The 15,251-nt window shown below is 35.8% G+C and overlaps 2 protein-coding genes across 2 annotated transcripts; one reads left to right on the top strand and one right to left on the bottom strand.

Moving 5' to 3' along the window:
- The first annotated feature begins 3,326 nt into the window (after positions 1–3,326).
- LOC138318923 (O-methyltransferase MdmC-like) lies at positions 3,327–9,961 on the top strand. The gene is given in 6 exon segments (XM_069261739.1): positions 3,327–5,753; positions 6,186–6,342; positions 6,490–6,699; positions 7,195–7,295; positions 8,742–8,921; positions 9,577–9,961. Coding segments are annotated over 6 exon segments (855 nt in total). The 5' UTR covers positions 3,327–5,615; the 3' UTR covers positions 9,646–9,961.
- A 1,084-nt stretch (positions 9,962–11,045) lies between these two features.
- On the bottom strand, positions 11,046–14,150 carry LOC138320068 (uncharacterized). Its single transcript, XM_069263154.1, has 6 exons — positions 13,314–14,150; positions 12,918–13,051; positions 12,491–12,559; positions 12,017–12,161; positions 11,550–11,722; positions 11,046–11,184 (listed from the first exon to the last, which is right to left on the bottom strand). Exons 1-5 carry the CDS (start codon positions 13,872–13,874, stop codon positions 11,645–11,647), a joined length of 987 nt encoding a protein of 328 aa, XP_069119255.1. The 5' UTR covers positions 13,875–14,150; the 3' UTR covers positions 11,046–11,184; positions 11,550–11,644.
- Positions 14,151–15,251: the final 1,101 nt, after the last annotated feature.

Genomic DNA, 15,251 nt, shown 5'->3' on the forward strand with positions numbered 1-15,251 from the left:
TTAGCGTGAGTGATAAGACTAATGCGCTCATCATACGTGAGTATGATCTCCCTTGAGAGTGATGGACACGGAATTTTGCTCGGAAGAAAAACTGACAAGAATGAAGATTATTCTGATTCACAGGATTTGTACTATCGTGCAGTAACGGGTATAAGTACTCTAGTTCACAGCTAATTACATTTTGTTGATGTGCCGGTATGCTATATGCTGAATAAAGCGTGATTTGAACTTGGGTCTCCTACAGTAATCACTCGTGTATATCGGTATGTACGTGGACTTTGCACCCGGCGACCCGTCCTCATACACCGAGCCGTGCATACGACATTGACAATGTGCACGTCGTATACTGTATACTGTGTTTGTTTGTATACTTTCCAAGCTTCCCAATAACAGTTTACTCAATAATATCCAGTTATTTGACTTTCGATCCAGATACTCCTGAATTACACGTTCAACATGGCTAGCCAGCAACATGATGACGTCACAAGCAAAGTTATGAGTGACGCTCATTCCGTGATATATGGATCCTCAGAAAACGACTTTATGAACAATTTGGCTGATATGATGAACAGAATGGACCTCAGATTACAACATATAGAAACACATACACAGAAAATAGATCAAATTCAATCCTCTCTCGCTTCAGTGACCGACCAGGTTGGTCAACTTGACAGAGAGGTCCGTGATGTGAAGGCTAAAGCACAGGACATCGGACAAAGTGCTCAATTTGTTAGTGATATGTATGACGGAATTAAATCGACGTCCAATGAGAATAAATCTAGCGTTGAAGCTCTACAACGTATGGTTAAAACTTTGACCGATGACGCCAAAATATTTAAAGCTGAAATAGCCACGCTGAAAAAGGAAAATCGTGACCTTAAAAATAAAGTCACTGATCAAACCTGTCGAAATATGAAGTATAATCTTATCTTTTCCGGCATAACTCAACACCGTGATGAGAATACCGAAAATCTCATTCGTGACTTCCTGTACTATGAGTTAGGCATAGAACGTCCAATATCATTCGCTAACGTTCATCGTTTCAATAGCAAAAACAGCAGGAAAAGGAGGCAACCACGGCCAATTGTTGCCAAGTTTCACTTCTACAATGACCTCCAACTGGTGTTATCACGGGCTGGCGCCCTCAAAGGTAAACCGTTCTCCATCAATGAACAATTCCCGAGTGAAATTGAGGATAAACGCAAAAAACTTTACCCAATCAGGAAACAAAAGCGCGACGAAGGTTACAAAACTAAATTAGTACGCGATCGTCTATATGTTGATGGTGATCTGTATGTTGTGGCCCCTGATGATGACGTCTCTGACTCCTCCTCTGATTCCTCATCTGACGATGAATCCACATCCGGGAAACGACCGGCTCCTAACAATACTTCGCCGACTATCCGACGTAACAATTGCCCGCCGCCACGACGTAACAAAGACTCGTCCCGACAAGGTGTTAGTGACGTGACGTCGCTACGTCATAACGGATCGCCACCACGACGTGATCTGTATGTTGTGGCCCCTGATGATGACGCCTCTGACTCCTCCTCTGATTCCTCATCTGACGATGAATCCACATCCGGGAAACGACAGGCTCCTAACAATGCTTCGCCGACTATCCGACGTAACAATGGCCCGCCGCCACGACGTAACAAAGACTCGTCCCGACAAGGTGTTAGTGACGTGACGTCGCTACGTCATAACGGATCGCCACCACGACGTAACAGTGACACTCAACCGCAACGAAACAACGACGCGTCGCCAGGACGTAACCCTCCCTCAAACAATAATAGGAGAAACTCCGGTGGTACCCCGCGTGCCCCTAATGCGTGGAATAAAAGGATGCGCAACCCTTCTACACCATCTGATCGGTCCGAGGACAGGGACAAACGCCCACACTTAATGCCCCCAACTCACTTATAGGGAAACGCCGAGAGTGTTACATGTATTTCGTGGAACATATGCAGGAATCTCGCGCAAAAACTACAAGACCCCGAATTTACCGATATTATATGCCAATATGACATAGTCTGTCTGTACGAGTGTTGGGCGTCTTTGGATGATGATCTGTGTGTATCGAACTACATCAACCATTTTATTCCTCGCTCTCACGGGAGAGGGGGTGGTATTGCAATATATATTAAAGAGGATATTGGTGATTATTGTTCTATTGCTGAACATGTTAATGACAGTATTATAGTTTTGAAATTAAGTACACCTGCCACCAAGCGTTCAGATGTATTCATCATAGCAAACTATATCCCTCCAATCAATAGTACTTATTATGATAATAATGATGTTGATTTATTTAACGTCCTTGAGGAGACCATAAGTCGATATCAGGATTTAGGCAACATTATGGCTATTGGTGATTTTAATAGCAGGACAGGGTTGAATGATGACTTTGTACAGAATGATCAACTGAATGAGGATTCTATCCAATTATTATCCAATGTTGTAAACTATCAGCCTGATATTGAAACCACTGATAGGCGAAATATGGACAAACATGTTAATCAATTTGGTAGAAACTTACTGAACTTATGCAAAGCCACCGGCCTTCGTATTGTCAATGGTAGGCATGATAACGATGCAGAAGGAAATTATACATTTTATAGCAAAAAGGGATCTAGCCTAATCGATTACGTTTTAGTAGATAAAAATATTGCATGGAAGTGATAGAACATTTTGTTTCTGGAGAATTTACGCAATTCTCTGATCATTCTCCCGTGACCTTTGGCATCCAGGTAGAAGCCTATACGACCGTCGAATTAGTGCCAAATATAAATCAAACGATTTCTGATCAGACTGAAAGTACAACCATTGGATATAAGTGGATCCACGATAATAAACAGGACATTATTTCAGCTATACAGAACAATATTGAACTTTTACATGATCTGTGTGACATTTCAGATAATACTGATGAAAATGTTAACAAATGTATTGATAATTTCTCTCAGACGTTAAATAGCATAATTATCCCTTTCTGTTCTCGCATGAAAATCCCTTCTGGTGATCACCAGAAAACACCTAAGGTGGACAAGCCGTGGTTTAATGACGTGTGCAAGTCCAAATACAAAGAATACAAACATGCTTTGAGCTCTTTCAATTCCTGTAAATCTCATGAAAATAGACTATTACTGGTAAATAAGAAAAGAGCCTATAAAATTTTGGAACGTAAACTGAAGAATCAATACAAACACCAGCAGGGTAATATGTTGAATTTCATGAGAAAAAAATAACCCCAGAAGTTTTTATAAGCAATTCCGTAAGAAGAAAAATACATCGAATAGTAAAATATCTCTTAATGAATTTTTTCATCACTTTTCTAGTGTAGCTAATGTGGATACTAACGTAAATGAAAATGTTCCTGAATTTTTCAGAAATTATGATCTTAAAGATGCGGTTTATGAAGAACTTGACTTAGAAATTTCTCATGAGGAAATTGGTATTGCTATAAATAATCTGAACTCCAATAAGGCTTGTGGCATGGATGGCATCCAAAACGAGTACTTGATCCATTGTAAGGACATTCTAGTGCCATGTCTCTTCACACTATTCAATAATGTTTTCAAATCTGGTCATTTCCCCCATAACTGGTCAATTGGTAATATTATCCCTGTTTTCAAGAAGGGTGATATTGACGACACTAATAATTATAGAGGAATCACCCTAGTCAGTTGTTTAGGAAAACTATTCACGTCTATCTTGAACCGTAGGTTACTAGCATTTGATAGTAAATACAATATCATTACTGACGCACAATTTGGCTTCCGCAAAAATCTATCCACTGTCGACGCTATTTTTGCCTTACAGGCCTTAATTAATAAAAGTCTTAAAACTAAGAAAAGATTATACTGCTGTTTCATAGATTACCGTAAGGCATTTGATTTTATTAATCGACAAAACCTGTACTATAAACTAATAAAAGAGGGTATTGAAGGTAAGATGTTGGCTATTATACGCTCGCTATATCATAAAGTTAGAAGTTGTGTTAAATATAATGGGTCGAATTCTGACTTTTTCGAATGTAAAAACGGTTTGTTGCAAGGCGAAGTACTATCCCCTATATTATACTCCCTCTACGTTAATGATTTTGAAATGCAATTTATAAGTGACAATTGCCCAAGTATCGAATTACAGGAACTGAATATGTTTCTGATCATGTATGCAGATGACACCGTTATTTTAGCTGAAACTCCTGAAGGCTTACAAAAACTGTTAAACTCGTTGCTTAACTATACCATGAAATGGGCGCTAACTGTTAACACTGATAAAACAAAAATTATGATTTTCAGAAACGGTGGGGTAATTAGGGAAAATGAACAGTGGTTTTATAACGGTGAAAAATTAGAAATTGTAAATGAATTCAACTATTTAGGTATGCTTATGAATTACAATGGCAAATTTAGACAAACTCAGAAAAAAGTAGCAGATCAGGGACGTAAAGCATTATTTGCAATCGACAAAATTTGTAGAGAGAATTTTTTCAACATTGAAACTCAACTATCCGTTTTTGATACTTTCGTAGGTAGTGTTATAAACTATGCCTCGGAAATATGGGGTTTCCACCAAGCACCTGATGTCGAAAAAATACAAATTAGGTTTTGTAGAAAGTTGCTAGGAATTAGAAAGAGTGCTTGTAACAATTTTGTTTACAAAGAACTTGGGCGCTACCCTTTACACATCGTGCGAAAATTAAGAATTTTTAAATATTGGATCAAACTCAAAAACACAGATAACTGTATACTTCAGGCAAGTTATGAAAATATGCTACAGAACGGCGATAGTTGGGTTCTGAGTATTAAAAATGAATTGTATAGAAGTGGACTAGGGTTCATATGGGAGTCTCCCAATGTTGATAACGTAACATATTTAAAAATAAAATACAGAATCTTGGACATTTTTCAACAAAAATGCCACGAATCTATAATTTCAAGTCCGAAAGGACATATTTTTCAACATTTAAATAATTCGTTTACCCTCCAAACTTATCTGATCAAAATGAGCAGCCGAGTCTATCAGAGAGAAGTCACTAAAATTAGGACATCCGCCCACTTACTCAATATCGAAAGTGGTCGTTTTAGGAATATTCAAAGAACTGAACGAAAATGCCATGTCTGCGATAAAAATGATATTGAAGATGAATTCCATTTTATACTTATTTGTCCTTTATACAATGATTTACGCCAACAATTAATCAAACTGTTCTATAGAAGAAACCCAAGTGTGTTTAAGTTAATCCAACTGTTATCTTCTGATAATGTAACAGAATTAAATAATTTGGGGAAATACATTTTCCGCGCGAACAAACGCCGAGCTGAATGTCTTGTGTTACAAAATGTACAGCCGTAAATTGCCATCCATGCCATTAATGCCCTATCTTTATCTATATTATTATTTCTATGTTATTGATCTATCTTTATTTCATCATGTGTTTGTTTGTCACGCTCTCAAGGTTTTCACTCTCTTAATTGTTATGTTATGTATTTATATGATTTGTATAATCTGATTAGCGTTTGCTAAAGGAATAAAGAAATTGAAATTGAAAATTGAAGTGTTCGACCCTAAGAAGTATTTGTATTGTAGGATTTAACCCGGGTACCAATATGGAAAACATTTTGCGAAGAAATTGTTGGATTGACCCTGTTCCACGCCACATTGTAAAACTACAGAATATGGCAAAGATGCGAGGAGTTCCGGAGAACATTCGGGAACAAATAAAGACATGCATAGACTGAATTAATGTAAGTAGTTTTACTTATCTGGTAGTTGTCTGAAATATTCACCTCTCAGTAGCGTCCTTTCGAAACTCACTCGTACCAGCTAATTATCTGTAGATCAGTGTTTCCCTGGGTGCCTCTAAATGACCATAAATGACCATGTAGATTTTGAAAAAAAAAAATAAAACAAAAAATGAATAAATAAATAAATAAAATAAACTCCACTTGAAAAATTAGAAAAAAAAATAGATTTAACGTTCTGCAACAGTTGTTAAAAGTTATACAATCTATTTAAGTATGAATGTCCCAAAAATAAAAGCTATGAGACCTATAAATGCATTTATATTCCAACTATTAATCTACAATGTAAATTGCAAGTGAAAATTAGTCAATCTATTTACATTATTATTAGTTTCCTTGATGTAAAGACCTGTCCTTTGTGTAACCTTTATATAGGCACGGGATGACTACTGTGAAGCTATATCTAGCCCTATCAGTAAGGACCTTGACAACCTCATCACAGAAACCAATAACTTTCCGTGGACGGAAGCACATGATCACGGCAAAGTTAACTGGGACATACTGCCTACTATCAGTTCCGGTTCTCTGGAAGGTACATGAATCATTTAAAAATGCAAAATATTTTATTTCTCTTACTTGGAAGAAAATAATGAAATTCTGATTGTTTAGAACCAATTTCGCTTAACATTAAAATAATTATTATCAGGGATAATATTTATTGTTTTGACCATAATTTCAGGCACTTTCCTGAAAACAATTGTTGGAATATCGAACGCGAAACGGGTCCTAGAACTAGGTCTCTTTACCGGATGTGGAGCACTGTCCATGGCGGAAGCACTTCCGGTGGATGGAAAGGTGGTCACGTGTGAGATATCACAATACGTGGCAAACATTGCAAGAAAATTGATGGACAAATCGCCACATGGAAAGAAAATTGAAATAATGATGGGTGGGTATTTTTTTTTGACGCAAACTGATTATTAGCCAGATAAATTTCCTTCGTAAAATGCTAATTGCTTCTCACGAAAAGAAAGTTTGCGTATCTTCTGCAAAAGTAGAGAACCCCTGTAACTTATCAGACATCTTTCCAATGGTTTCAAAGATTGTCGTAAATGGCAAATCTATGACACGGCTGTGCTGTCGTAATCTGCGTGTATTATTGCGTGTTTGAGTTAAGGAAATGTATGTACGGGGTAATATTAAATCTTTATTGTTAACGTCATCGTGACTACAAGTGAATGAATAGAATTTCAATGAGATGCTAAAATACCCTCACTTGAAAAAATAATGACTCGGAAAGTACCCATAGTTTTTAAATTAAATTGAAGTAAGCAAAGAGACAAAATAATATATAATATTATATGCTTTCAGTTACAGTATGAACACAAATCATGGCAATCATTCAATACACACTGTATATATTAATTCGCTTGGTTCTCCAAAGGTCCCGGTACAGACTCTCTTGAACAACTGGCCAAAAAAGAACAAACGTTCGACTTGTTTTTCATGGACGCTAACAAGGAGGATTATTTAAATTGTTACAAGGTATTTAATAAGTTTAAGTCTGTTTTATCAACCTTTTGTCTTTGGTACATTGTATTTACATGTATTTGTGTGTTCTCTACAGTAATTCAAAGTTGAATATCTTGTTGTTAAGACAATCTTGTGAAAGGTATTCCATAATATGATTAGTATAATTAGAATTATTTCTTGACATCCTACACAACAGATGAAATCCCGTGGCGGCAAAGTCATGACCATAACGGCTGTTTGTATTCTAATTTTTTTTTTGGTACGTTCATTGTGCATCACATTTCTCGCAGTTCCTCTGACTTGTGAATGTCGGAATTAGAAGTATTATTTATTTTTGTTGATCCATGGCCTTTTTGTCAAGTCATAGTGATGTGTAAAATCTTAATTGTGGTGTTTACTTTAAAATTATTTATAAACGATTCGCGTAGATAGGTAGAAGAAAAACAATAGTTTTGTTGGTGTTTCATGTATACTAGATTTCTTCTAAATTATATCTTATATACAATAGTGCACGTCACCATATAATAACATGTTCAAATTTCTTTACGAACTTTGTTCGGTAAACACGGGACTTTTGTTATTTTCCCCTGAACTCTGAACAGATAATAAGGGTTTGGTTTAAAGGGGCAATTCACTCACGCTAATTCTTTTACATAACCAAGAAGCAAAATATGGCATAAATGTATTGTTCTACATTTCTTATGAAACACATAACATAAGATATTGACAAATTCCACGTCTTTGTTAAGTATTTTAATTGATACCGTTGTAATTACAAATCGTTGATCAATACGATTAAGCAGGTACAATACATATGTATGTACGCTGTACCAATATCCGAGCCAAAGTCACGCACGTTAAACAAATGAACTACACAACCACTGTGGAGGTGATATAATGATTTTTTAGGCAAGACAATTCACCTAATAAGGTAAAAACATTTCTGTCAGAGCGATTTGAGCTGTTCTAGACAAAAGTAGCATTACTCTACGAGCAAGGGACTGGGTTCGGCATACAAGATATTCGACCACAATTTGTAATGGCGGACAGCGAGTGAGTTTGAACATTTCACACGCATTTCACCACCATGGGATTTTCTGACATATCACAGTAAAACCGACTGATCTAATTCCCATTAGAACTGGGGGTTTTCCGATATATATACAAATTTTAATGTTCTCGTAGAATGAATTGTCCCTTTAAACAAAAGGTTTCAATCTACATGTACTTTTAATTTGTAATTTAGAACGTAATCCTAGTATTTTAAACGCATTCTTTTAATCAGTCGATACTGGTTACTAGTTCCATTTATTATAAACGTAACACCAGTTTGGCTTTGTTTAACGTAAACGAAATTCCGAAATTGCTACTAACTCTCCTCTTTTTAATTCATAAATCAATTTGTAGTACTTAACTGTATTGTTTTGAATGGACGTTAAACGATGTTTTGATTTAAAGATAATAATGGACAATAACATGCTGACTCCCCGAGGAACCATACTGGTAGACAATGTATTTCATGGCGGTATGGCCTACTTACCAATAGACAAACTAGAACTCGACGAAAGGCGGATTGCTGATTATCATGTGATGAGAGAGTTCAACGACTATGTCAGGAAGGACAGCAGGGTTTCTCAGGTGATAATGTGAAACGTTTTCACACATTACATATGCAATATCGTAACATATATACACATGTACACAGTAACAGACACTTTAAGTTGGATAACTGCACTAACATCACTTAACAGACATACCTAATATGGATTATACGCTGTATATTATGCTCTTTGGTGAAACAGTGGTAATTTGTAATAAATTAATTACAAAGTCAATAATTATATGGCCCAAACAATTACAACTGAGATTAACTTACCTTAAGATATTTTAGTTGCCGTGGCTAGTTTATGGTGTATGCAATAACTTTATTTTTTTATATATATATTTTATTATATAAAACATTTTACATGTAAACAACTTGAACATGGTCATCATTCTCTGTTTACTTACTCGTCTTTCATTACTATTAATACTATTAGCATAATGTATATTGTATTTTTTTACATGAAACATTTTGAAATCATTTTGTCATATACACATCTTTAACTTAACATATTTTCATACCAATATTTCCATAATTATAATTTTACACTGCTTTCTTCCTTTCATAATTGTAGACATATCTCAAATTCTATTATAATCGCACTTCATTTTCTAATATAATGTTTCAAATTATTGGTATTATCATTTTTATTGATGGGTAAGAATAATATATCAATTTATGTTGTAATAGGTTCTAGTACCCCTCCGTGATGGAGTTATGATGATTAGAAGGAAGGAGGCATTCGAAGGGAAGGCCTAACCCGGACGTTGATACTGTTCGAAGGGAGGGCCTGACCCGAACATGAAAAATGTGTTCGAAGGGCCTAGGGTAAAGCGTGAATCTTACTGGACAGTGGGCAAAGACGCGAATTGCTTTTAAACAGAATATTCATCAATTAACTATTTTGCAATTGCTTTGAAATAATTTAATATGTTGTATTGCCTATCCAAGGAATTCACAAATTCTGATGTAGAAATGAATATGCAGTGAGATTTTTTGTGTGTGTTTGGTTTGGAAACTAAATGTAAAATATCAATTTGTGAAAGGTTGTAATGTATAACTTGACCAAAATTAAACCGCCAATTAATATAAAGGATTGAATTTGTTATTTTAAGGAAAGTTAATAGAACATTTAATAGCGTTTATGCCTTTACCCTGATTCCCATTTTGGACAATTCTGCTGTTTTGTTCTGCCATTTTTAACATTTAAGCTAGTTATCGAATAACTTAAAAATGTGTCTGCCATATAACAATCATTGATTCTGACACTGAAATTTGTTACCACTTTTCCCTGTGTTGGAGGTATCTGTTGTTGCATGCCATTGGTTTCCAGATCATACTTTTTTCTTTTTGACATCACAAAATAATATATTATAGACTTCTTTAATTTGGAAATTGAACTTGATTATACATATTTTTGAAACATAATATTTTTGCACGTTGCACTTAGCCCCGTACAATGCATTAAATACTTATAATATTATGTAAATACAACATAACAAAAGCCACTGATATGGGACTAACATAATATTTATTTACTTCTCATAAATAATACACAATTTACATAACAGAACTGCTATGATAATAATTCTTGTTTACATTTTATGGAATGTAGCACTAATATAGAGAAGTTAATATAATCTTTATATGCAGGATTCAGAAACATTCACATAACAATCAGATAGAATAATATGGACGCAACACTTTCACCTACCCAACAGTTATAAAAGCATCATCTTGATACAATATGTTTTATCAGAAACAATGCACATTGATTTTTTTCAATTGTAAAATCATTCCTTAATAATAAGAGATAACTTCCTATGTCCAAAGCAAAACATACAAAATCCACTGAATTTCTGCATGGATATTGGGCTGATTTATATATATTGTTTCCTTTTAATATAAGTAATACAAAGACATGTTGCACCAACGTTTGCATATTACAAAAAATTGTGTCATCTCAGATTGTTTTATTTACAATGTAGCTGGGGTTAGATATTATTCTGTTGTGTGTAAAGTCCTAGAAAGCAGTGCCTTGTAATCGGACGTTCCTCCTGTATCTGTTGACGATCCTGACCAGGTTCCCTGGGTAGGAGCAGTCTGTAGAAAGCTGTGTCTGTTGCCTGACCTAGGTTCCCTGTAGTCTAGAAACGTTCCGTTCCTCCTGTGTCTGTTGACGATCCTGACCAGATTCTCTGTGTGTGGTAGTCCACGTGTGTCTGTCACCTTAATGAGTACAGCCCTTACCACTCCTGATGCTGACAGGTGCGTCTCTGACAGTGCTTGACGCTTTATCTGAAACATACAGATAATGTATTATAAGTAATACAAACGTTGATACATAAACCATTTCATGGATAGAATTATAATAAAGGGGCAAACATTGTTAAATAGCATACGATGAAGTAAAATTCAAATAGTTACTTATATTTTCCTTTTTCTAATATTATCTATATGTAATTCCTTTGCAATGATGAATACGGCATCCTTAGTTGAAGGGCAGTAAATGTAATGTAGGTCACTATGTTATCATAACGTTTACTGAAAGTCTGCCTCAATTTTTTTCAATTTATTTGTAACACATTTCAATGCACATTTTTTACTAAATCATTTTTTTCTATATACAAACTATTCTCTTAGAAACAATACAGTATACATACCATGCTGATGATGTTGATTTTCTTGGCGAGGAATCGGTTGGGAGGGTGGATGTGATCTGCTATTCCCCTGGTGAAGCTGTTGCCTCTCTGTGTAATCAACACTGAACAATACACTGAACCAATAATTTGTTCCGCACGCTGCATTTCCATGTCGTAGTTCTGGTCGAAGCTTTCTGATAGGATAAATAATAGAAAAGTTTGTTTTGTATTAAAATATTTTGCAATGAATAATTATCAGTTTGTCAAGAAAAAACTTCCCTATGAGACTAAATGCTGTTTAGTATTTGGCAACACATGACATCGATCCTTTAGATAATTCAGCATAATCAAATCTTTTTAACTCGAAATCAATAACTTTGTCCAGTTCAACCAAATTTATGACAAGACTGATTGGACCTTTAAGATTATGTCCTTGTTATTTTTACACCTTTGACACTATATATGACCTTGACCCGATCTTGACTCACCTTGACTGTGTACGAATACCCGTCACTTGATACAAGTTTCCTCTGTCCACGATTGGTGCTGTTCTCTAGGATTTGATATCGGGTCTCGTCGTCAGCCTCCTCATCGCTGTCGTCCGAGTAGATGTCTGTCCTCATATTGGGAGTCCTAAAAATAGAACGATTTACGTGATTAATGTTGTTGCTGCTAAGAAGGGTTTCGTTTGTTGCATTGTGAATCTAATTTTGTGAAGGAATTTTGATTTAACTATAGGTTTTCGCGTTAAAATATTTCAAAATAAATATTTTAATTATTCCCAGAATTTCTGTTCTTCATCTTATATTGATATTGCTAACCTAACATCGATTTGTGCATAGGTAAGCGCAACAAAGTCTTACCGTCGGTGATTGACATAGTACTTTTCAAATGATTGAGCCACTCAATGCAAAATGTATTGCTGCAAAGTATCCTTAAATTTAGTATACTACAATACATACCACGTGTCCTCGTCGGAGTCATCCACCAAGAAAGCTTTGTCCATCTGTCGCGGAGACTGATCATCCAACCTATAGACAGAAAGCGGTCCATAAAATCATGCAATTTAAATTGGCTACTTATTTATGTTTAATTAGAGAACACAAAGTGTAACACAAATATAAGTGAGTGTATCCCTAGAGATCAATTTGGTTCCTGTATGGAATTCTCAACTTCCATGGAGACTATTTTTATTAAATCTATCAGCCAATCAGATAGTGTTTTTTTGTCGTTTTCACATTGTGAGATCTTAGCCAATAAATATGTTTGTTATGTTTAAAATGTGTTCGTTTTAGTATCTTGTGAATAGTAGATGAATTGTTTAAAATTAACATATTTTGAGAAACAACTTTTATCTTTGGACATTTCACGATCTGAACTATGCTTTACGTGTAGCTTCTGTGACGTTCAATGATAAAGGTAGCATCTGCAGCGGGAGAGGTTTGTCTATCTCGGCACGGAAAGCGGCGTATACTTCTCAGGATAGAAAATGGTTTGAAGTCTGTCTCATCTGAGTCACTGTACTGAATTGCGAAAAGTTTACATGTTCACTTGACGAGATGTACATCATTATGGAATTCAGGATAAGACAACTTAAAATTGTAAACTGACGGATATTGTAAATGATTTTATGGTACATTTGTATTTCACAACTTTTATATACAGATTTACAAACACAATATATATATATATATTGCGTTATTGTCATAATTTTATAAATTAGGAATGGGATATAAATGTCATCACACGCATACAAAAGTAAGTAAATATATAGTAGATATTTACCTCGTCTGAACTTGAGCTGGAGTCGGTCATCACAAGACGCTTACGCACAGGTGAATTCGAAGCAGACACGGCAATCCTCTCGAGAGTCGGTGTAACTGGGCTCACGGCAACTGTTGGGGTGGCTGGCCATGGGTTCAATATCGATGATGCAGATCTCGCCGACAAAGTAGACATGGCTCGAGTCTGTGTCAACTGAGGCGTGGCTGTTCTAGTCGACAAAGTGGGCATGGCTGGAGCCTGTGTCAACTGAGGCGTGACTGTTCTGATGGACAAAGTAGGCATGGCTGGAGTCTGTGTCAACTGAGGCGTGACTGTTCTGGTGGACAAAGTAGACATGGCTGGAGTATGTGTCAACTGAGGCGTGACTGATATCGTGGACAAAGTAGGCATGGCTGGAGTCTGTGTCAACTGAGGCGTGACTGATATCGTGGACAAAGTAGGCATGGTGGGGGTCTCGGACAAGTAAGGTGTGACTGGAGTCTCTGTCAACTGAGGCGTAGGTGATGTGGGTTGGACTAATGTCTTGTCGAATCTCTGACACTGACTGCAGTACCATGTCATTAGACCACAAGGGTCGCCTCTCGTTGTAGCTCTGTAGACTGTCTGGGAAATACCTATTTATAAAGACAAATATGTGTAAATGTGAAAATTGTCTTATACCAGTTACAATATAAAACAAAGTTTCATCGATATAACTGAATTATGTTAAGTTGGGGTGAATTTAATACATTTTACTTTTATCGCTATTCGCTCCTTCTCTATGCATTCTTAACTGATTTTGATGTTTCTTATTTATTGAAGTCAAATAGCTATTGAAAGACACGAAATGTGTTAAATATTCGCGAAACAAAGATGAACTAGACAAGGATCATTCGAATACAAGTTATTCATTAAATGTCATGAGGGACAACTTATATTGTTTTCTCAATTACTGAGTGGTCTGATCTTAAATACAAGTCTAGGTTATAGAAGTCAATTGCAAATAGGCGACAAAATAAAGAGGAGAAACAGTGGCTTGATCATAGGTATCTAACATTCTGGGAGAAAAAAAATGCACAAAAGAATTATATTGGCCTTCATGCAAGCTCACGTGGGGATTTGAGGGGCTAGGCCAAAGGGTAATTTTGTTTATTTGCAGATAAACAACTTCTTCTCTGAAACTAAGCATATGGGATAACACTCATATATATTTCAATAGGCCTGAGGGGCTAAGGTTTAAATAGGCTATGTGCATATTAAAGATTTCTTTTCTGAACCTAAGCATGATATAAGACTCAATGGTAGCACCCTTACATGTTTTTTTTAGGGATTTTTGACACTACTGCCAAAAATCATTATGCGTACATACGATCAGACCACGAAACAAGAGTTGTGGTCACAATTAAATTTATTTCACATTTTTACAATGTAATTATTAGTAATTATAGGTGATTTATGTAGGTATTTTATCTACATAAGGCGTAAGAAACAAAACATTTGGCAGTGCAGAAGCTCTGTGTTATAACTAATGTTTATCAGGTATCATACATGTTTGTCTGTCCATTTGAATGATTTTCACACCTTGATTTATCAAATCTCATGGTTTAAACATAACATGTCAAAAATTTCGCCCAGTTACGGCATATAAAACTTTTTTCATGTATTAAATTCAACATTTCAATTGCAGCAGAATTACCTAAAGATCTTGGAAAAGAAAACTTAAACAAATTCTAGTGGAGGCTCCTCCCACAGCCTCCCACGCTCTCCCCTTTTGGCGCTGCGCCCCATTAGGTCTTTGTCACATGTGCCTGCATGCAATTGTATGTAAGCCCCATCTGCGCTTGTACGTCCCCAGAACTTTTGCGTTTGCATGCACAATCAGTATTTAATTCCACATAGGGCATAGTGTCATGGATATTTTTTTCCGATACGCAATTAATTATTTTTAATATCTCATAT

This window comes from Argopecten irradians, chromosome 3 (genome assembly GCF_041381155.1).
Source record: "Argopecten irradians isolate NY chromosome 3, Ai_NY, whole genome shotgun sequence".
In the NCBI taxonomy this organism is placed as follows: Eukaryota; Metazoa; Mollusca; class Bivalvia; order Pectinida; family Pectinidae; genus Argopecten; species Argopecten irradians.